At 34.2% G+C, this 22,789-nt stretch overlaps 3 protein-coding genes across 4 annotated transcripts in view; 2 read left to right on the forward strand and 1 right to left on the reverse strand.

Annotated features, from left to right (window-relative positions):
• LOC135140633 (cholesterol transporter ABCA5-like) overlaps nt 1-10,442 on the forward strand; it is a 72,071-nt gene extending 61,629 nt beyond the window's left edge. For both annotated transcript variants that reach the window (XM_064071269.1, XM_064071270.1), the window contains exons 11-14: nt 48-1,891; nt 8,617-9,109; nt 9,158-9,730; nt 9,778-10,442. In XM_064071269.1, the coding sequence (XP_063927339.1) occupies nt 48-1,891; nt 8,617-9,109; nt 9,158-9,730; nt 9,778-9,878 (3,011 nt within the window). In that variant the 3' untranslated portion in view covers nt 9,879-10,442. The remainder of the gene's footprint in view (nt 1-47; nt 1,892-8,616; nt 9,110-9,157; nt 9,731-9,777) is intronic.
• A 2,298-nt stretch (nt 10,443-12,740) lies between these two features.
• LOC135140314 (uncharacterized) lies at nt 12,741-16,004 on the forward strand. Its single transcript, XM_064070806.1, has 3 exons — nt 12,741-12,993; nt 15,819-15,935; nt 15,991-16,004. The coding sequence occupies exons 1-3, from the start codon at nt 12,741-12,743 to the stop codon at nt 16,002-16,004; spliced, it is 384 nt and encodes a 127-aa protein (XP_063926876.1).
• A 4,151-nt stretch (nt 16,005-20,155) lies between these two features.
• On the reverse strand, nt 20,156-21,851 carry LOC135140449 (zinc finger Y-chromosomal protein-like). The gene is made up of 2 exons (XM_064070998.1): nt 21,797-21,851; nt 20,156-21,568 (listed from the first exon to the last, which is right to left on the reverse strand). The coding sequence occupies exon 2, from the start codon at nt 21,558-21,560 to the stop codon at nt 20,181-20,183; it is 1,380 nt and encodes a 459-aa protein (XP_063927068.1). The 5' UTR covers nt 21,561-21,568; nt 21,797-21,851; the 3' UTR covers nt 20,156-20,180.
• Nucleotides 21,852-22,789: the final 938 nt, after the last annotated feature.

Raw genomic sequence — 22,789 nt, forward strand, 5'->3', positions numbered from 1 at the left:
TGGACGTCCTGAAGGTGACAAAGCTAACCCGAGTTTGTTTTGTGTAGCTGATCGCAAGGCTGTGGTGTCCCGAGGGAGCATCCGCTGCTGCGGCAGCTCCCTTTTCCTTAAGAACAAATTCGGGATTGGGTACCACTTGACCCTAGTGCTTGACGGGATTTGTCGGGAGCATGCCATCACGCGTCTGGTGACCTCGCACGTCCCTAAAGCCGAAAAGGCTCGTCGCCATGGTCGCGAGCTCAGTTTCATCCTCCCTCATAACGCGGTCGACAACTTCGCCTCTTTGTTCTCCGCTATTGAGCAAGAAATCAACAACAAGTCGAGCAAGTTGGGGATTTCGAGCTACGGAGTGTCGATGACTACCCTCGAAGAGGTGTTCCTGCACCTGGAGCGCGACGAAGAAACCGAAGGTACCATGGACAACCTGTCGAAGAAGATGGTACGAAATCGGGCTCTCAGTCGCAGTTTGAGCCTCCAAAGCAAGAGTACTAGTTACCAGTCGTTGCAAAACGAAGGCAACAATGCGGCGGCGCAGGATGGCAAAGGGGGCGGCGATGCCACTCAAATCGGAGGTCTCGAAATCATCAGCGAAACCAAATCCCCGATCACTGGAATCGGGCTGGAAAAAATCGAGTGTCACCCCAATGTTTTTCAGACACTGGTAGCCCTACTAAGACTAAGAGTGTTGCGGTTGATCCGCGACCTCCAGAAGCTCTATTTCATGATCGTGCTACCACTAGGGTTGGCAGCCACCGTGCTCTATTTGAACAGCATGCAAACAATTGAGGTTAAGTTGACCCCATTGGGCTTAAATGGTACCACGTATGGGGATCAAACGACATTCGCCATCCACAATGGGTCCGACGAAAACTTAGACGACTTGTACGACCAACTGAGACAAGTGGGTGTGAAAAGGATAGACCCATACGACGGAAACTTCTCCCTCTTGTTGGACATGTCGCCCCACATGGCGGCTTTAAACGTCAACGTGTTCAGTAACGAGAATTATGGCAGTAGCGTGACGGTTATCTATAACGACACAGCCCAGCATAGTCTACCCATTATCATCAACCTTATCAGTAACGGTCTCTATCGATTGATGAGTCCAGAGCGAATCTTAAAAGGTCAATGGGAACCCATCGAGGTCATTTCGTTACCATTCCAACAAACCTCGCAGCCCGAAGAGTTCAACCTAGGAGTCTTCTCCGCTAGCACCTTCATGGGGATGATCTTCGTCCTAGTCCCCGTGAGTCTCGCCATCGATATGGTCTACGACCGGGAAATCAAAGCCAAGAACCAGCTGCGCGTCAACGGGTTGTCCTTCTGCATGTACTTCATCACCTACTTCGTCGTGCTAGCGGCCCTCATGGTCCTAATTTGCGCCGCTTTGATCCTGATTATCCTGTTGTTCGATATCCCGGCGTTCAAAGGGTGGCCGGCTTTGGTCACGCTTGGGACACTCACGTTCCTCTACTGCCCTTCGTCCATTCTTTTTAGTACCTGTGTTAGTTACATTTTCGACAAGACCGACTCCGCCCAGTCTATTTTACCCAATATCGCTACGTTCCTCGGCTGCATCCCGTTTTTTCTTGTGAGTATGTTGGATATGCTGCGGATTGGAGGGAAAGCGGCGTTGGTTCTGCATATACTTTTTTCCATTCTGAATGCGATGTATATACCGTACGCTATCATCTACTATATACAGAGGGTTTATATGATGTGTAAAGTCAACTCCACGTGCAATACTCTCACACTGATGGACTATATGACTGATGAGATCGTGGTCATGCTGGTCGGGATCGTCGTCAACATCCCGTTTTGGTTCTTCATGCTGCTGATACTGGATATACGCAAGAGTGGAGGAAGGGTTCGAGACGCCTTCAAGTTAATGGTAAGTAACAGCTGCCCGCCCACCCACCCCTCGATTCCTTGCACGAATATATCCCATGGACTAATCCTTTTCCAAGGATCAAAATACGATATGAGTTTGTCGAGGTTATTGCAACAGAACTTCCCTCGCTACTCAAGTGCAACCTAAAAAATACTGTTTTTTCATTTTTTTGAAAAATTAAAAACAAATTTTGCGAATTGGTTTCTGATAATTTCTATAAAGTAAAAACCAGTGGGGTAAAATTCTCAATTCTTCAATTTTTCATTTTCTTTGTTTTCAGTTTTTCGGTTTTTCAGTGTTCTGATTTAATTTTTTTTTTTAATTCGAAATTTTTCAGTTTTTGGATTTTTCAAATTTTTTGATTTTTCAACTTTCAGGTTTTTAATTTTTCGTTTTTTCTATTTTAGATTTTTCAGTTTTTAATTTTCAATTTTTAGTTTGAAATGTTTTAGTTCTTCAATTTTTCGATTTGCAATTTTCGAGTTTTCAAGTTTAAGTTTTTAGTTTGAAATTTTTCCAACTTCTAAATTTTTCAATTTTTAGGTTTTGCAGTTTTTCGATTTGAGTTTCTCGGATTTTCAATTTTCAATTTTTCAAATTTTCGATTTTTTATTTTTCATTTCTTCAAATGTTCGATTTTCAATTTTTCGTTTCGGTTTTTTATTTTTTTCAGTTTTTCGGTTTTTCACTGTTTTGATTTTATAATTTCTTTTTTAATTCGAAATTTTTCAGTTTTTGGATTTTCCAATTTTTCAATTCGTAGTCTATTTTTGATTTTCGTTTCGGTTTTTATTTTCTTGATTTTTTCAGTTATTCGATTTTCAGTGTTTCAATTTTATAATTTTTTGTATTTTTAATTTTTCAATTTTTGGATTTTTATTTTTCAATTCTTCAAATTTTTCGTTTCGATACTTTATCTTTTATTTTTTTAATTTTTCGGGTTTTCACTGTTCTGATTTTATATATTTTTTTAAGTTGGAATTTTTCAGTCTTTGGATTTTTCAGTTTTTCAATTTTCCATTTTTTGATTTTCCAAATTTCAGATTTTTTAATTTTTTGGTTTCTCTATGTTAGATGTTTCAGTTTCATGATTTTTCAATTTTTAGTTTGAAATTTTTCATTTCTTCAATTTTACGAATTTTCAAGTTTAAATTATTAGTTTTTCACTTTTCCAAATTCAAATTTTCCTCTCATTTATAATTTTTCAATTTTTCGTTGCAGTTTTTATTTTTTTGATTTTTTCAATTATCGATTTTCAGTATTTCAGTTTTATAATTTCTTTGTATTTTCAATTTTCCGATTTTTTATTTTTCATTTCTTCAAATTTTAGATTTACAATTATTGTTTCGATTTATATTTTTTCGATTTCTCAGTTTTTTAGTGTTGTGATGTTATAATTTTCCTTTTTAACTCAAAATTCTTTTAGTTTTTGGATTTTTCATATTTTTCAATTTTTTCGGATTTACATTTTTTGACTTTTCAACTTTCGGTTTTTTCGCTTTGGATTTTTCAGTTTCACGATTTTTCAATTTTTAGTCTTAAATTTTTCAGTTCTTCAGTTTTTCGTTTTGCAATTTTTCGAGTTTTCAAACTTAAATTTTTAATTTTTCAATTTTCTGTTTTGGTTTTTATTTTCTTGATTTTTTCAATTATTCGATTTTCAGTGTTTCAATTTTATATTTTTTGTATTTTCGATTTCCACTTTTTTGTTTCGGTTTTCTATTTTTTATTTTTTCAATTCTTCGGTTTTTCTGTGTTCCGATTTTGTTTTTTTTTAATTCGAAATTTTTCAGTTTTTGGATTTTTCAATTTTTCGGTTTGCTGTTTTTCGGTTTTTCATTTTCCAAGTTTTCAACTTTCAGATTTTTTAATTGTTCGTTATTTGTATTTTAGATTTTTCCGTTTCATGATTTTTCAATTTTTAGTTTCCTTCTTCAATTTTTAGTTTGAAATTTTTCAGCTCCTCAGTTTTTCGCTTTGTAATTTTTCGAGTTTTCAGGTTTAAATTTTTACTTTTCCAACTTCTAAATTTTTCGGTTTTGCAAATTTTCAATTGAGTTTCTCGAGTTTTCAATTTTTGATTTTTCGTTTCGGTTTTTATTTTCTTGATATTTTCAGTTATTCGATTTTCAGTGTTTCAATTTTATAATTTTTTGTATTTTTAATTTTTCAATTTTTGGATTTTTTATTTTTCAATTCTTCAAATTTTTCGTTTCGATACTTTATCTTTTATTTTTTTAATTTTTCGGTTTTTCACTGTTCTGATTTTATATATTTTTTTAAGTTGGAATTTTTCAGTCTTTGGATTTTTCAGTTTTTCAATTTTCCATTTTTTGATTTTCCAAATTTCAGATTTTTTAATTTTTTGGTTTCTCTATGTTAGATGTTTTAGTTTAATGATTTTTCGATTTTTAGTTTGAAATATTTCAGTTCACTTCAATTTTTCGATTTACACTTTTTTGATTTTCCAATTTTTTTTTCCATTTTTCCAACTTGCAAATTTTTCAATTTTTAATTTTTCTATTTTTTGTTTCGGTTTTTACTTACTTGATTTTTTAAATTATTATTGGATTTTCAGAGTTTCAATTTTATATATTTTTTGTATTTTTAATTTTTCAATTTTTCGATTTTTATTTTGCACTTTTTCAAATTTTCGATTTGCAATTTTTGTTTCGGTGTTTTATTATTTTTTTATTTTTCAATTCTTCGGTTTTTCAATGTTCTAATTTTATATATATTTTTTTAATTTGAAATTTTTCGGTTTTTGGATTTTTCAAATTTTTCGATTTGCAAATTTTCGAGGTTCCAAGTTTAAATTTTTAGTTTTTCACTTTTCCAACTTCTAAATATTTCAATTTTTAATTTTTCAAGTTTTCGTTACGGTTTTTATTTTCTTGATTTTTTCAATTATTCGATTTTCAGTTTTTCAATTTTTTGATTTTTTCTTTTTTATTTCTTCAAATTTTCGATTTGCAATTTTTCGTTTTGATTTTTGATTTTTTAAATTTTCCGGTTTTTTAGTTTTTCGTTTTCTCTATTTTAAATTTTTCAATTTCATGAATTTTCATTTTTAGTTTTTCACTTTTCCAACTTCAAAATTTTTTTCGATTTGCAGTTTTTCGGATTTGCATTTTTTGACTTTTCAACTTTCGGTTTTTTCGCTTTTTCGTTTTTTCTATTTTAGATTTTTCAGTTTCAAGATTTTTAAATTCTTAGTTTTAAATTTTTCAGTTCTTCAGTTTTTCGATTTGCAATTTTTTGAGTTTTCAAACTTAAATTTTAATTTTTCAATTTTCCCTTTCGGCTTTTATTTTCTTGATTTTTTCAATTATTCGGTTTTCCGTGTTTCAATTTTATATTTTTTTGCATTTCCAATTTTTTAATTTTTTATTTCGCATTTCTTCAAATTTTCGATTTGCACTTTTTTGTGTCAGTTTTCTGTTTTTTTATTTTTTCAATTTTTCGATTTTTTACTGTTCTGATTTTATTTTTTTTTTAATTCGAAATTTTTCAGTTTTTTGATTTTTCAATTTTTCGATTTTTCAACTTTCAGATTTTTTAATTGTTGGTTTTTTGTATTTTAGATTTTTCCGTTTCATGATTTTTCAATTTTTAATTTCTTTCTTCAATTTTTCGTCTGAAATTTTTCAGTTCCTCAGTTTTTCGATTTTGCGATTTTTCGAGTTTTCAGGTTTAAATTTTTAGTTAATTTTCCAATTTTTTGGTTTTGCAAATTTTCAAATGAGTTTATCGAGTTTTCAATTTTTTTTTTCAATTTTTTGTTTCAGTTTTTTCAGTTATTCAATTTTATATACTTTTGTATTTTCAATTTTTCGATTTTTTATTTTTCAATTCGATACTTTATTTCCTATTTTTTCACTTTTTCGGTTTTTCACTGTTTAATTTTTTTTTAATTTCAGTCAGTCTTAGGAATTTTCATTTTTTCGATTTGTAGTTTTTGAATTTTTCAATTTTTAGTTTGAAATATTTCGGTTCTTCAGTTTTTTGATTTACAATTTTTCGAGTTCTCAAGTTTAAATTTTTAGTTTTTCACTTATCCAACTTGCAAATTTTTCAGTTTTTAGATTTTGCAGTTTTTCGATTTTCTCGAGTTTTCAAATTTTAATTTTTCTAGTTTTTGTTTCGGTTTTTACTTCCTTGATTTTTTCAATTATTCGAATTTCAGTGTTTCAATGTGAAATTTTTTTATTCAATTTTTCGATTTTTTATTTTTCATTTGTTCAAATTTTCGATCTGCAATTTTTCGTTTGGCTTTTTGTTTATTATTATTGAATGAATGAAATTATGTTCTGATTTTATAATTATTCTTTTTTAATTCGAAATTTTTCGGTTTTTGGATTTTTCAAATTTTTCGATTTGCAGATTTTCGGTTTTCCATTTTTCGATTTTTCAACTTTCAGATTTAATTTTTTTTTTATTTTTTATTTTTCAATTTTTCGATTTTTTATTTTGCACTTTTCCAAATTTTCGATTTGCAATTTTTCGTTTGTTTTTTATTTTTTTTTAGTTTTTCAATTTTTCGGTTTTTCAGTGTTCTGATTATATACACTTTTTTTTTATTCGAAATTTTTCAGTTTTTGGTTTGTTAAAATTTTTCGATTTGCAAATTTTCGAGTACCCAAGTTTAAATTTTTAGTTTTTCACTTTTCCAACGTCTAAATTTTTCAATTTTTCTGATTCGAAATTTTTCAGTTTTTGGATTTTTAAAATTTTCCGATTTGCAAATTTTCGAATCTCCGAGTTTGAATTTTTAGTTTTTCACTTTTCCAACTAAATTTTTCAATTTTTATATTTTGCAATTTTTCGATTTGAATTTCTCGAGCTTTCAATTTTTAATTTTTCAAGTTTTCCTTTCTGGTTTTATTTTCTTGATTTTTTCAGTTATTCGATTTTCACTGTTTCAATTTTATCATTGTTTTGTATTTCCAATTTTCAGTTTTTCAATTTTTAGACTTTTTCTTTTTCATTTCTTCAAATTTTCGATTGCAACTTTTCGTTTTGATTTTTTATTTTTTCAATTTTTTGGGTTTTTCAGTGTTTTGATTTTATAATAATTTTTTTTAATTCGAAATTTTTCAGTTTTTCGATTTGCAGCTTTTCCTCTTCCATTTTTCTATTTTTCAACTTTCGGATTTTTTAATTTTTGGTTTTTTCTACTTAAGATTTTTCATTTTCATGATTTTTCAGTTTTTAGTTTCTTCAACTTTTAGTTTGAAATTTTCAGTTTTCGAGTTTCAAGTTTTTTACTTTTCCAACTTCTAATTTTCAATTTTTAGATTTTGCAATTTTTCGATTTGAGTTTCTCGGGTTTTCAATTTTTAATTTTCAATTTTTTTGTTGCGATTTTTATTTTTTTGATTTGTTCACTTATTCGATTTTCAGTGTTCCAATTTTATAAGTACTTGTATTTTTGATTTTTTATTTTTCATTTCTTCAAGTTTTCCATTTGCAATTTTTCGTTTCGGGTTTTAATTTTTTTCAGTTTTTCGTTTTTTCATTCTTCTGATTTTAAATTTTTTTAATTAGAAATTTTTCAGTTTTTGGATCTTTCAAATTTCGATTTACAGTTTTCCAATTTTTAATTTGTCTTTTTCGTTATTTTCTTGATTTTTTTAATTATTCGATTTTCAGTGTTTCGGTTTTTTATTTTTCATTTCTTCAAATTTTCGATTTACAATTTTTCGTTTCGGTTTTTATTTTTTTAATGTTTCGCTCTTATAATTTTTCTTTTTTTAATTCGAAATTTTTGAGTTTTTGGATTTTTCAATTTTTAGTTTCAAATTTTTCTAGTCCTCATTTTCGATATGTAGTAATGATATTAAAATTTTTCATTTGGTCAGTTTTTTCTTTCTTCAATTTATCCAATCGCGATTTTTCAACTTTTTTGTTTCTTCAATTTTCAATTTTTAATTTTTAATTTTTCGATTCTTCAATTTTTCATTTCTTCAAATATTTGAATTGCAATTTTTCGTTTCAATTTTTTTATATATTTTTTTTTTCAATTAAAATTGTTTCAAAATTTCGATTCTTTGATTTTTCAATTTTTCATTTTTTTTTGTTTCCCCAAATCTACCATATGCATTCTCGAGTTTTTCATTTTTAAATTTTTCATTTTTTGATTTTCCAACTTACAGATGTTTAAATTTTTAGAATTTGCATTTCTTGATTTTAGAATTTTTCCATTTTTCAATTACTGGATTTTTAAATTTTTAATTTTTTAAAATTTTTCAGTTTTTCGATACGTTAATTTTTGATATCTACAAATTTTCGGGTTACAACTTCCGATTTTATAATTCTTATGTTCAATGCGAAATTTTTGAAATTTTGGATTTTTCAATTTTCGGTTTTCAATTTTTGGATTTGCAATTTTTCTAGTTTTCATTTCAAATATGTAATAATAATTAGATTTAGATAGAATTTATTGCGCAATAGTACAAAATATAATTATGATTTTTAAAATCTTTCACTTTTTGAACAAAAAAAATTTTAAAATCGCAAAATTCTAAAATTGAAAATTCAGAAATGAAAATACGTAAAAGTATATGTATTTTGAAAAATCTAAAAACTGAAAAGTCAAAAGATTAAAATTTTGAAAAACTGAATAGGCAGCGTGAAAATGAAAAATATAAATCGAGAACTTGAAAAACTGACTAAACAAAAAATAAAAAATTGAGAAAAAAAAACTCGACGTTATTTTTTTGCAGAAACGCGACGTGGACGAAGCCACCGAAGACATCAACGAACTAAGCGACATCGGCGAGAACGAGGACCAAGACGTGAAAGGCGAGCGCCAGAAGGTGAAGAACCTGATGGACTGCTACGTGGTGAACCCGCCCGTGGTCATGGTCCAGAACCTCCACAAAGAGTACACCAAGAGCGAGATCAAGTGCGAGTGCTGCTGCAAGCACGACGAAGAACCCATCACCTCGAAAATCGCCGTGAAGAGCCTCTCCTTAGCCGTGGACGCCGGCGAGGTCTTCGGCCTCCTGGGCCACAACGGCGCCGGCAAAACCACCACCATGAAGATAATCACGGCCGAGGAGGCCCCCACCAGAGGCCGCGTCCAAATCGGCGGCGAAAACATCACCTCGAACATGAACGACGCCTTCCAGCTCCTGGGGTACTGCCCCCAGCACGACGCCCTCTGGAAGAACATCACCGTGCGGGAGCACCTGGAGTGCTACGCCGCCATCCGAGGTAAAATCCGCCAAATCGGGGTCTATGCGGTCTAAAATTGTGTTGTAGGAGTCCCGTTCGGGGATATCCCGAAGATCGTCAACTTGTACCTGTCGGGGCTGCAGATCCACGAGCACGCGGATAAGCAAGCCCAGCAGTGCTCCGGGGGAACCCGGCGCAAGCTCTCGTTCGCCATGGCGATGGTCGGCAACCCGAAGGTGGTCCTGTTGGACGAACCCAGCACCGGGATGGACCCTCGCAGCAAGCGGTTCCTGTGGGACACCATCCTGGCCAGTTTTCAGGGTTCCAGAGGGGCTATCTTGACCACGCACTCCATGGAGGAGGCCGACGCGCTGTGTTCGCGCGTCGGGATCATGGTCAAGGGCGAACTGAGGTGTCTGGGGTCCACCCAGCACCTGAAGAACCTCTACGGAGCAGGGTACACTCTGGAGATGAAGTTGCGAGGTGGCGACCGAACGCCTACGTCTACTTCGGGCGATCGACCCAGCGAACTCCGGGAGTTCGTCAGTGGGCTGTTCCACGACGCCACCCTGCAGGAGAGCTTCGCCGACAGGCTCGTCTTCAGTGTTCCACAACAAAGTGTTCCTTCTTTAGCTAACTGTTTCATGCAGCTGGAGAAAGGTAATTTTCGGGTGACACCAATCCAAATACACGAGTCACTGTTTCAGCTAAAACGGAGTTGGACATCGAGGAGTACAGCTTCAGCCAAACCACGTTGGAACAGGTGTTTTTGAAGTTCGCGCACTACGATGAGGTCAACGGGGAATGAACCGGTTTAGACGTGTAATCATGTGATTTAGATAAGTTGAAAGCTAAAGTTTAAAGAATTTCACTAAAAAGAATCAAAATTTATTTATTTTTTAAAAACGTACTTACTTATTAAAATGTTGAGTAGTCGAGATGTGTTGGTTTTTAGGTAAATTTAAGTTTCTAATGTACAGTTAAAGCATAAATAACGTAAAATTAAGGAGGATGTATAGTTTTGTGTAAATTTGTATGATTGTTGTGTGAAAAATGCATTTAATGGAGCGAAAAAAAACAGATTGTTGACTGTATACTTTCTTTGATTGTTGGTTGGCCTAAATGTTTTTTGTTCAGTTTTGGTTAACTACTTCAAGATATACTAGTGCCTATCGTATGTAAATAGTCGCTTGCAATTGGTTTCATTAGTGAATTTCTGAATAAAGTGTTCATTTGTTGTCAGGGTGGTCTTTCGCATTGGCAACGTTATAATCATTAGTTTAGCCACAACATGGACTTTTCGACAGTTTTTACTTTACCTGCAATAATTACAAATGTATCAATTGAATTGTAATAAAATTTATTGCTAAAACGGCGCCGACTCGGTGAAATTTATTTATTTTTTTATTTTGAGGTTAGGTTAAGCGGATTTTTGGAGCCAAAATTTTTAAACCACTACTGTACCAGTAGCGGCTCGTGGTGCTTTCGTCAGGGAAGGCAACAGTTTTGTTTCAAAATCACAATTATAGGCAACTTGTTCTCGATTCTAATTACCTACCCTATTATTTTTTCTAAAATTGGCTAAAAATTTTTTTTATAGATTTCGATTTCAACAAATTATTTTCGGACTCATTTCTGGAAAAACTGTCACTATTTCTCCTGAATCGCCTGAATATATGAAATAAGTTGAATTTTAGGATTTATTCAGACCAAAAAAAACTGTTCTGCAAAAAAAATACAATAACCCTCGGCTTCGTCTCGGGCAGATTGGCAGCTTCGTTTATCACTACATGCATCTTTTCGCTTATGGATTATGTTCAGTGGAAGGGTTTGTAAGTGGATTTGAAGATAAACTTTCTCATAAATTTGTCTGTGCCGAATTTCGCAAACCAAATTACTGCAATTCTTTGATTATTGAAATCTGGAATTCTTGAACTCTTGGAATATTCATTTCTTAAATTCTTGAATTTTTGGAGTGTTGATTTTATCTTTCATCCCTTTATCTTTTCTCTTTTCTTCTTTCTTCTCCCTCCTTACTTTTCTTCCGTTACTCCTTCTTTCTTCTTTCTATCTTCTTCCTTTCTTCTTTTTCACTCTTGTTTATTCATTCTGTATTCTTAAACAACTGATTTATTGGATTTTTAAATTCCTGAATTATCAAATTATTTATTTGATCTTTGAAATCTTTAGGTCTTGAACTCTTAGATTGTTCATTTCTTGAATTCTTGAATTTTTGTCGTGTTGATTTCCTGGATTCATGGATGCTTCAGGTCTTGAATTGTTGGAACTTTGGATCCTTGGATCCTCGGATAATTAATTTGATTTTTAAAGTCTTGATTTCTTGAAACCAAAAAAAACGAAAGACCAAAAGGACGAAAAGGACGAAGGACGAAAAGGACGAAAAAAGACCAAGAAGGACCATAAACGACGAAAAAGGACGACAAGGACGAAAAAGGACCAAGAAGGACCATAAACGACGAAAAAGGACGAAAAGGACGAAACAAGACGAAAAAGAGGAAAAGAACGAAAAAGGACGGAAAAGGACGAAAAGGAGGAAAAGTACGAAAAGGACGAAAAAGGACCAAGAAGGACGAAAAAGGACGAAAATAACGAAAAAAGACGACAAAGGACGAAAAAGGACGAAAAGGACGAAAAAGGACGGAAATGACTAAACAGGACGACAAAGGACGAAAAGCACGAAAAAGGACCAAGAAGGACGAAAATGGACGAAAACGACGAAAAAGGACGAAAAAATACCAAGAAGGACGAAAAAGGAGGAAAAGGACGAAAAAGGACCAAGACGGACGAAAAAGGACCAAGAAGAACGAAAAAAGACCAAGAAGGACGACAAAAGACGACAAGGATGATAAAGAACGAAAAAGGACTAAAAAGGACGAAAATAGACGAAAAGGACGAAAAAGGACGGAAAAGGACGAATTGGACGAAAACGACGAGAAGAATGAAAAAGGACAAAGAAGGACGAAAATGGTCGAAAAAGGACGAAAATGACCAAAAATTATGAAAAGGACGGAAAAGAACCAAGAAGGACGAAAAAGGACGAAAAGGACGAGAAGGATGAAAAAGGACCAAGGAGGACGATGAAGGACGAAAAAGGACAGGAAAGATCGAAAGAGGACAAAAGGCACAAAAAAGGACGAAAAAGGACGAAAAATGACAAAGAAGGTCGAAAAGGACGAAAAAAGACAAAAAGGACGAAAAAGAACCAAGAAGGACGAAAATATTCGAAAGAGGACCGAACAAGACGAAAAAGAACGAAAAAGAACGATAAGGACGAAAAAGGACCAAAAAGGACAAAAAAGGACGAAAAACGCCGAAAAGGACGACAAGAATGAAAAAGGACCGAAAAGAACGAAAAAGGACGAAAAAGACGAAAAAGAACGAAAAGGACGAAGAAGGAAGAAAAAGGACCAAAAGGACGAAAAAGGGCGAAAAAGGACGAAAAGGACGAAAAAGGACGAAAGGGACGAAAAAGGACGAAAACGACTAAAAAGGACGACAAAGGACGACAAAGGACGAAATAGGACGGAAAGCACGAAAAAGGACGAAAAGGACGAAAAAAGATCAAGAAGGACGAGAAAGGACGAAAAAGTACCAATAAGAACGAAAAAGGACGAAAAAAGACCAAGAAGGACGACAAAAGACGACAAGGATGATAAAGAACGAAAAAGGACCAAAAAGGACGAAAATAGACGAAAAGGACGAAAATGGTCGAAAAAGGACGAAAATGACCAAAAATTATGAAAAGGACGAAAAAGAACCAAGAAGGACGAAAAAGGACGAAAAGGACGAGAAGGATGAAAAAAGACCAAGGAGGACGATGAAGGACGAAAAAGGACAGGAAAGATCGAAAAAGGACAAAAGGCACAAAAAAGGACGAAAAAGGACGAAAAATGACGAAAAAGGTCGAAAAGGACGAAAAAAGACAAAAAGGACGAAAAAGAACCAAGAAGGACGAAAATATTCGAAAGAGGACCGAACAGGACGAAAAAGAACGAAAAAGAACGATAAGGACGAAAAAGGACCAAAAAGGACAAAAAAGGACGAAAAACGCCGAAAAGGACGACAAGAATGAAAAAGGACCAAGAACGAAAATGGTCGAAAAAGGACCGAAAAGAACGAAAAAGGACGAAAAAGACGAAAAAGAACGAAAAGGACGAAGAAGGAAGAAAAAGGACCAAAAGGACGAAAAAGGGCGAAAAAGGACGAAAAGGACGAAAAAGGACGAAAACGACTAAAAAGGACGACAAAGGACGACAAAGGACGACAAAGGACGAAATAGGACCGAAAGCACGAAAAAGGACGAAAAGGACGAAAAAAGATCAAGAAAGACGAAAAAGGACCAAGAAGAACGAAAAAGGACGAAAAAGGGCGAAAGAATAGAATAGAATAGAATAGAATATTTTATTGATGCTTGTAACATATAGTTTTTGCATAAGTCAGACAATGAACATGTAAAAAATACAAATAATAAAACTAAATATAACAACTAAAATCATACTTGTTGCACAGGTATTCCTCAAAGTTATAAAATGCCTTCTCTATTAAAAATTTCTTTAATATATTTTTAAAAGTTTTAAACGGCAAACACTGCACATTCTTAGGCAATTTATTGAAAAATTTAATTCCATAATAGTCGACACCAGTTTGTGATTTACACAAACGTATCTTTTTGAGACATAGGTCGGAATTGTGTCTTGTATTGTAAGAGTGTATGTCCGAACTAATATTATAATTTGAAATATTATATTTTACATATATTAAGCATTCATAAATATATAATGCTGGCAATGTTAGAATACTTAATTTAACAAACTGGTGTCGACAGTCTTCTCTATATCCGAGACCTGCAATTACCCTGATCGCTCTACGTTGGATTTTAAAAATTCTATTTCGAATGCAGGAATGACCCCAAACCAATAATCCATACGAAATATGCGTGTGGCATAATGCAAAATACGCAGTACGTAGTGTACCAGCTGGAACTCTACAAGATAGATTGCGTAATAAAAATATACCCTTACTGATTTTTTTTGCAATTAGTTCCTCGTGATCTTTCCATTGGAGGGTATTGTCAATATGCAGACCTAAAAATTTTACTGATTTATTAAATTCATCACATATCGATTTTTTTAATGAAAATGACATATTGACTGTTTTATCTTGATTTAAGGTCAAGCAGTTTGCATTGAACCATCTGCAGGCTTTTGATTGCGTCATCTTCCATTGATCAATAGTGGCATCAACAGTGGATCCTGTATTAATCAAAGTAGTATCATCGGCAAAAAGTAAAATTTGACTTTGCATGAATGCAGGAAAATCGTTGATATAAATTAAGAACAACAGTGGTCCGAGGACGGAGCCTTGTGGCACACCATGATGAACTTTTAGACATTTAGAATTTAAATTTCCCAATGATACTATTTGATAGCGATTGTCAAGAAATGATGCCATCAGATTACAGCTATTATCACTAATGTTGTACTTACGAATTTTGTTGAGTAAGATACCATGGGGGACGCAATCAAAAGCCTTACTGAGGTCCAGAAAGCTGGCAATTCCAAACTCACGATTTTCAAAACAGTTATTAAATGTTTCGACTAGTTTAAGGAGAGCATTTTTAGTGCTGCGTTCCTTTCTAAATCCATATTGAAAATTCGAAAATAAATTATTTTTTTCAAAATAGGAATATAATTGCGTATGCAACACTTTCTCAAAAATTTTGGAAAATACAGGCAATATGGATATCGGTCTGTAGTTGTTCAGGTCATTCCTGTCACCCTTTTTGTGTATGGGGATAATTCTAGCCGTTTTTAAGCAATCAGGGAACACTGAGGCTCGTATGCAACAATTTATGAGCCTAGTAAGAGGAGTAATGATAATATCCTTGATAGTTTTTATTATTCAGATTCATTAATTATTTGCCACATCGCTTTAGGCTTATTGCTTGCATTATCAATGAATTGACTATTACAGCTTATTTTTGCTAATTTAAGTTTATCGCGATATAACTGACGTTGCATATTTCTTGCCTTCCTCGTTTCTTCCGAATTTATAGACTTATGCAAATCTGTTAAAAAATGTAAATGGTCACGAATCTGCTTCAGTTCACTGTTAAACCATTTTATTTGAGATCTACGAGTGCCGTTAATTTTAACTATTTTCTGAGGAAAAGCAAGAGCTGCTAGTTCAGTTAAGATGTTGGTGAAATAGCTAAATTTTGAATTTATGTTCATGTCCTGAGATTGTACAAAGCTCCAGTCTACCGCGTTAACAAGATTGTAAAAGATACATTTTCTTTCGTCATTAATAGGGCGACTAATTTTATAACAATTATTATTATTACATTTAAGATTATTTTTGATGCTTGGATAATTAATTGCTAACTTGATACCACAATGGTCAGACGATAAAGATTCTACTTTAGTGATTGTATAGTAAGATTTGTTGACATTTGTAAATATATTATCTAAACAGTTATTTAATCTAGTTGGAAAAGTAACAGTTGGTTTTAACCCATAGCTTAATAAAAGATCACATAGACGAGACTCCAATGGATCATTGCTGTTAAATTTAACATTAAAGTCACCAACTAAAAAAATATTTTCACTTAAAGTGTTAATATTAGTAAAAACTGATGCTAATACATCTAACATAAGGCAAATATTACCTTTAGGCGGTCTGTAGATGTTTATTAATACAATATTAACTTTGACTAATCTTACAGCAGAAATTTCGCACTGGCATTCTATTGATAGATTGACAATTAAGTTTATGGACGAACAGTCAAGTAGTTTTTCAGACATAATCATTGAACCTCCATTAACACATGACGAGCGACAAAAATGTGATTTTACATGATAATTTTTATAATGAAGGCTTTCCATTTCGTCGTGTTTTAGCCAGTGCTCACTAATAGCAGCCACTGAAACTTTTTCTTTCTCTAAAAGATATTCGAACTCTAACAATTTAGGTCTAAGTGACTGTATATTAATAACAAAGATATTTAATTTATCTGTATCACAAATATTATCATCTACCTTAAATGAGTCGCAATTATGTCCTGTTGGTGAGAACTTTTTTACTATTTCGTTAGCGAGTCCTTCAACCTGATCTGAAAAAACTTCCTTACACAGGCACCCTTTGGCCATATTTCTGGCTTCATGGCTTCAGCAATATGATTGGAATACAGGGAAACCTTAAAAGATGAGTACTGTTCCGGATGTTTAGCTGACAGTTGATCACACAGCACCTCGGGAAAATTAGGTTTCAAAAATTCTTGCAAGTCATTGGTAGTGGTTTCCGGTACTAATCTATAAACATGCAATTGTTGGTATTTAGGTACAGTTCTGAGTACAACCTCGCCCTGATTTTCTTGTTTTCCGATAATCACTACATTTTTGAAACGTTTATTAGGTTTTTTCTTACTGACGACTTCAGTCCATTCTTCTTTAACGTCATTTTGAGTATCTTCGTCTACACTATTTTCTTCTTGATCTTGCTTCTTTTCAGCTGGGCGTCCAAATTCAGATAATGAATTTTTGCTTAAATTCTGCTTACTTTCGCTTTTCTTGATGTTTACATCTGGTACGTTTTTCTTATTGCCATACTTTTTTGTCGGCGACTTGACATTATTGGCTGATACAGCAGGTTTTTCTTCGAAGTATGAATCGGTTTTTAGATTCAGTTGATTATTTAATAGGTTAATTTTGTCTCGTAGCTCATCGATCATTGCATTTTTTTCACTAATAATATATTTGAAAATTTGAGGACTTACAGTTTCCCAATTTATTTGATCGTCCAATTGTCGATAACTGGGTTTCTTGTTAGGTTTCTCGGTTTCAAGGTTTTCTTTTCCACAACAATATACTGTTTTGTCATCAATTATAGTTACATGAGTAAGTAGCTTGGCGCAACTTAGATGGAAACACTGTGCACAACATTTACATTTCACAAAAGTAACTGGTTGTCTTTTACATTTTCCGCAGAGCGAGAGATTACCGTGCGTGCCGGCCATGATGCGAGGGACGACAAAGAACGAAAAAGGACCAAGAAGGACGACAAAAGGACAAAAAGGGACGAAGAAGGACGAAAAAAGACCAAGAAGGACGACAAAAGACGACAAGGATGATAAAAAATGAAATGGACCAAAAAGGACAAAACTGGACGAAAAGGACGAAAAAGGACGGAAAAGGACGAATTGGACGAAAACGACGAGAAGGATGAAAAAGGATCAAGAAGGACGAAAATGGTCGAAAAAGGACCGAAAAGGACGAAAAGGACCAAAAATAATGAAAAGGACGAAAAAGGACCAAGAAGGACGAAGAAGGACGAAAAGGACGAGAAGGATGAAAAAGGACCAGGGAGGACGATAAAGAACGAAAAAAGACGAATTGGACATAAAACGACGAAAAAAGGCAGGAAAGATCGAAAAAGGACAAAAAGTACAAAAAAGGACGAACAACGACGAAAAATGACAAAAAAGGTCGAAAAGGACAAAAAGGGCGAAATAGATCGAAAAGGAGGAAAAAAGACAAAAAGGACCAAGAAGGACGAAAATATTCGAAAGAGGACTGAACAGGACGAAGAAGAACGAAAAGGACGAAAAAGGACCAAAAAGGACAAAAAAAGGACGAAAAACGCCGAAAAGGACGACAAGGATGAAAAAGGACCAAGAAGAACGAAAATGGTCGAAAACGACGAAAAAGGACGAAAAGGACGAAAAGGACGAAAAAAGACCAAGAAGGACGAAAAAGGACGAAAAGGATGAAAAAGGACCAAGATGGATGGAAAGGGCGAAAAAAAAACAAGAAGGATGAAAAAGGATGAAAGGGACGAAAAAGGACGAAAAAGGACCAAGAAGGACGACAAAAGACGACAAGGACGAAAAAGGACGATAAAGAACGAAAAAGGACCAAAAAGGACGAAAATGGACGAAAAGGACGAAAAAGGACGGAAAAGAACGAAAAGGATCAATTGGACGAAAACGATGAGAAGGATGAAAAAAGACCAAGAAGGACGAAAAATAATGAAAAGGACCAAGAAGGACGAAAAAGGACGAATTGGACGAAAACGACGAAAAAAGACAGGAAAGATCGAAAAAGGACAAAAAGCACAAAAACGGACGAAAAAGGACGAAAAATGACAAAAAAGGTCGAAAAGGACGAATTAGGTCGAAAAGGACGAACAAAAGACAAAAAGGACCAAAAATGACGAAAAAGGTCGAAAAGGACGACAAGAATGAAAAAGGACCACGAAGAACGAAAATAGTCGAAAAAGGACCGGAAAGGAAGAAAAAGGATGAAAAAGACGAAAAAGAACGAAAAGGACGAAGAAGGAAGAAAAAGGACCAAAAGGACGAAAAAGGGCGGAAAAGGACGAAAAGGACGAATAGGACGAAAAGGACCAAGAAGGACGAAAATGGTCGAAAAAAGAACGAAAAGTTTGAAAAAGGGTGAAAGGGACGAAAAAGGACGAAAAGGACGAAATGGACGAAAAAGAACCAAGAAGGACGGAAATGGTCGAAAAAGGACCGAAAAGGACGAATAAGGACGAAAAGGACGAAAATGACGAAAAAGGACGAAAAGGATGAAATAGACGAAAAAGGACCGAAAAGGACGAACAGGACGAAAAACGACAAAGAAAAACGAAAATGGACGAAAAGGACGAAAAAGGAGGAAAAAGGACGAAAAGGACGAGAAGGGCGAAAAACGACGAAAAAGGAGGAGAAAGGATGACAAGAACGAAAAAGGACTAAGGACGAAAAAGGACGACAAAGGACGAAAAGGATGAAAAAGAACGAAAAGTACGAATAGGACGAAAAGGACGAAAAAGGACCAAGAAGGACGAAAAAAGACAAAGAGGACGAAAAAGAACAAAAAGCACAATAAAGGACGAAAAGGACGAACAAGGACGAAAAGGACGAGAAGGATGAAAAAGGACCAAAAAGGACGAAAATGGTCGAAAAAGTACAAAAAGGACAAAAACAGATGAAAAAGGACAGAAAAGGACGACAAAGGACGAAAATGGCGAATAATGACGAAAAGAGAGGAAAAAGGATCAAGGACGAAAAAAGACAGAAAGGGCGAAAAAGGACGAAAAAGACGAAAAAAGACTAAGAAGTACGAAAAGGACCAAGAAGGACGAAAAGTATCAAGAAGGACGAAAATGGACGAAAAGGACGAATAAGGACGAAAAATGACAAAACCACGAAAAAGGGCGGAAAAGGACGAAAAAAAAAACGAAAAAGGACGAAAAGAACGAAGGACCAAAAAGGCGGAAGACCAAAAGGACGAAAAGAACCAAGGACGAATAAGACGAACGACGAAAAAGACTAAAAGGACGAAAGACGAAAGACAAAAAGGACGAAAAGGACAAAGGACAAAAAGGACGAAAAGACGAAAAAGGACGAAAAGGACGACAAGGACGAAAAGGACGAAGGACGAAAAGGACGAAGGACGAAAAGGACGAAGGACGAAAAGAACAAAGGACAAAAAAGACGAAAAGGACGAAGTCGTGAACTCTTGGTTCGTTCATTTCTTGAATTCTTGAATTTTTGTAGTGTTGATTTCTTAAATTCTTGGCTGCTTCAGGTCTTGAATTCTTGGAACTTTGGATCCTTGGATCCTCGAACAATTAATTTGATTTTTAAAATCTTAAATTCTTGATGTATTGAATTGTTGATTAATTGAATTCTGGAATTTCGGGAATCTTAAGGTTTTTCGCGTTTCCCTTTCACAAATTTTTGCAATTTCTGAGTTTTTGAATAATCTTCGGCAATATCTTTGTCGCGGCACAACAACTCATTGGTAAGCGGAGAAAAATAAGCGGCCTCGTAGTCTAGTGGTCAGGATACCCCCCCGGCAAGCGGGTAACGTGAGGTTCGATTCCCACAGAGGCAGCAACATTTTTCTTCGCTTACCTTCATCGTCATGAATTCTTAGATCTTTGTTTTGAATTTTTATATTCTTGAATTTCATGTGAAAAACGTGATAACAGTATCAAAATGAAAAATAAACAAATTGTGGTAAAGGTACACACTATTTATGCCGAAAATAAAACATTCAGTTTGTTTTTCTTAAAAACTTTAATTTTATATATGTCGTTTTTCTGTATGTTTATAAAGACACGATTTAATTCTACTTTTGTAAGGACACTGATCGCATTTGTACCATTTATTAGCTTCGGTTTTTTCCCAGTGGCATTTATTCATATGCGACGTTAAATAACTCCTTAGTTTCGTCCTACGTGGACAATATTCGCACTGGTACCACTTGACTTTTTCCTCATCCAAGTGTCTACAAATCACGTGACGCTTTACTTGATACGAGTGTTTAGCCTTGAAAGAACACTCACTACACTGATGCCACTTGATATCATCTTCGTCCAAGTGTAAGTTGTTCATGTGAGTTTTTAAACCATATTTTTTGCTAGTTTTAAAAGGGCATTTTTTGCACTCGTACCACTTGATTTTTTCTTCATCCAAAAGTGTACAAATTAAATGACGCTTTAAATGATCCGAAACACGATTTTGTTTCTTTAATAAATGGACAACATCCACGTGCCTTTTTAAGCTATGTTTACGTTTACTTTTAAACGGACACTGTTCACATTCGTACCACTTGATTTTTTCTTTGTCTGGTAGATGTTTCGTAGTGACGTGTGCCTTCAAATTACCTTTAATCCGAGTTATAAATGGACACTTTTTGCATTGGTGCCATACAGCGTCTTCTACTTTTATGTATTTTAAGTGGTGACGATTTACGTGGAGTCTTAACCCTACTTTTAACTTACTTTTATATGGACACTGTTTGCATTCGTACCAGTTAATTTTTTCTTTGTCTAGATGTTTCAGAGTGACGTGGAGCTTCAATGAACTTGTGTATTTAGTTCTAAATGGACACTCGGTGCATTGGTACCATTTAATGTCTTCTTCGTTCAAGTGTAAGGTACTTAAGTGTCTTGTTAAAGTCGCTTTTGTTCTGGTTTTAAACGGACAATTTTGGCACTTGTGCCACGTAGCATCGTGTTCATCTAAATGTATTCGGTTTACGTGGAATCTTAAATTTCGTTTTTGTCTAGTTCTAAATGGACACTGATCACAGGCATAAGGCTTGTTCAAATTGTGTTTTTCTAGGTGACTTTTCAAATACCGTTTGTGTTGAGCTTTGTAGGAACATTGTGTACAGTAAAACCAGTCGTTTTTTTTGTGTTTAAGGCTGTGATGTCTATTAATGTGGTGCTTGAACACAATCGTTAGTTCCGTTTTAAAATCGCACTCTTTACACTGGTATAATTCGATTTTGGCGCTTTGGCAACTGAATTTTTTCACGGGGAGACGGTGTCGTCGCACGTGGTTCACCATAAAGAAGAGCGATGTTGTAAAATAGGGGCACAATTTGCAGTTGTGGACGTTTTTCCAGGAGGATCTGCTGCAGGCTCGAAGTGAGTCGGAGTAGTCCAAAGTTGACATTGTGGTGCCTAAAACCGGATTGTTAGTGTTACATGAAGCGAATGCGACTTTGGTTACCGAAGTCTCGTTGGGGCACTATTAAAACACAAAATTATCGTCTGACAGTTCTAACCTAACATTTTTAATTTTTATGTCAAAATTGACGTTTGTTTTTTTTTGGAAAATAATTTGGGGTAAATCAGACGGAGATAGGGCGTGATTGTTTTGGTTTTAAATTAAGTACAGCAAATTTATACCCTGTATTAGTATAATTATTAGTTGTTTAAATTTTGAAGATCCACCACCTGTTGATGTGGGTTGGTAAAATCACAAATATCCCTAGCTATCTAGTAACTAACTAGTAACTGTCATTCAGTTGAAAAAATCGAATTTGTTTGAAGTGGAAAATAAAACACTGTTTTTTTTTTTGCAAAATTTTACTGAGACGTGTTATACACACAAATACGGCCAAACCACGCCAAACTTAACGTAAATTAAAATATTCCTAGCTAGTAACTTCAATTAGTACATTTTGATAATATTGACTTAGTTAACATCATTAACTTCCTCTTTTGCCACTTAGTTGGTTTCTTTAAATGGATGACATCTACGTGTTGTCTTAACGAATTTTTATACCTAGTTTTCAACGGACACTCATTACATTGGTACCATTTAACGTCTTCTTCTTTGCAGTGTATGTTCTTCATGTGTCTTTTCAAATCACATTGTGTTCTAGTTTTAAATGGACATTCTTCACACTTGTGCCATTCAACATCTCGTTCGTTTAAGTGGTTTCGTTTTATGTGCTCTCTTAAACCTCTTCGATATTTAGTTCTATATGAACACTCGTCGCACGCATACCGCTTCTTCGAATCGTGACTTCGTAAATGACCTTTTAAATTCGATTTTTTTCTAACTTTGTAGGAGCAACTGGCACAGTGAAACCAATGTTTTCCGTCAATTGGGTCGAAAGCGGAATAATACGGGAGGTTGTCTTCTAAAGAACTCACACTTTGGACATTGTCTTTTTTTCCCGAGCATGCTGAAGTGTGTTGACGCCACTTTAACGAGAAATTAGTTTCAAAATCGCACTTTTCGCAGACGTAGTTTTGTACACTGAAGTCGTGAATTGATAAATCGTTTTTAAAGCTGTGATTTTTATTAATGTGTTGTTTGAACACAATCGTCAGTTCCGTTTTAAAATCGCAGTCTTTACAATGATAGTCTTCAATTTTGGCGTTTTCGCACGA

Source organism: Zophobas morio, unplaced genomic scaffold, assembly GCF_036711695.1.
Source record: "Zophobas morio isolate AGI-343-1 ecotype UQ-CSIRO unplaced genomic scaffold, CSIRO_AGI_Zmor_V1 ptg000040l, whole genome shotgun sequence".
NCBI lineage: Eukaryota > Metazoa > Arthropoda > Insecta > Coleoptera > Tenebrionidae > Zophobas > Zophobas morio.

Excerpts from the sequence above, each read along its gene's own strand:
- LOC135140314 (XM_064070806.1), top strand. The coding sequence starts at position 12,741 with ATGATAAAGAACGAAAAAGGACCAAAAAGGACGAAAATAGACGAAAAG. Across the intron at positions 12,994-15,818 it reads GACGAAAAATGACGAAAAAG|AAATTTCGCACTGGCATTCT; the intron begins GTCGAAAAGGAC and ends ATCTTACAGCAG.
- LOC135140449 (XM_064070998.1), bottom strand. The coding sequence starts at position 21,560 with ATGTCAACTTTGGACTACTCCGACTCACTTCGAGCCTGCAGCAGATCC.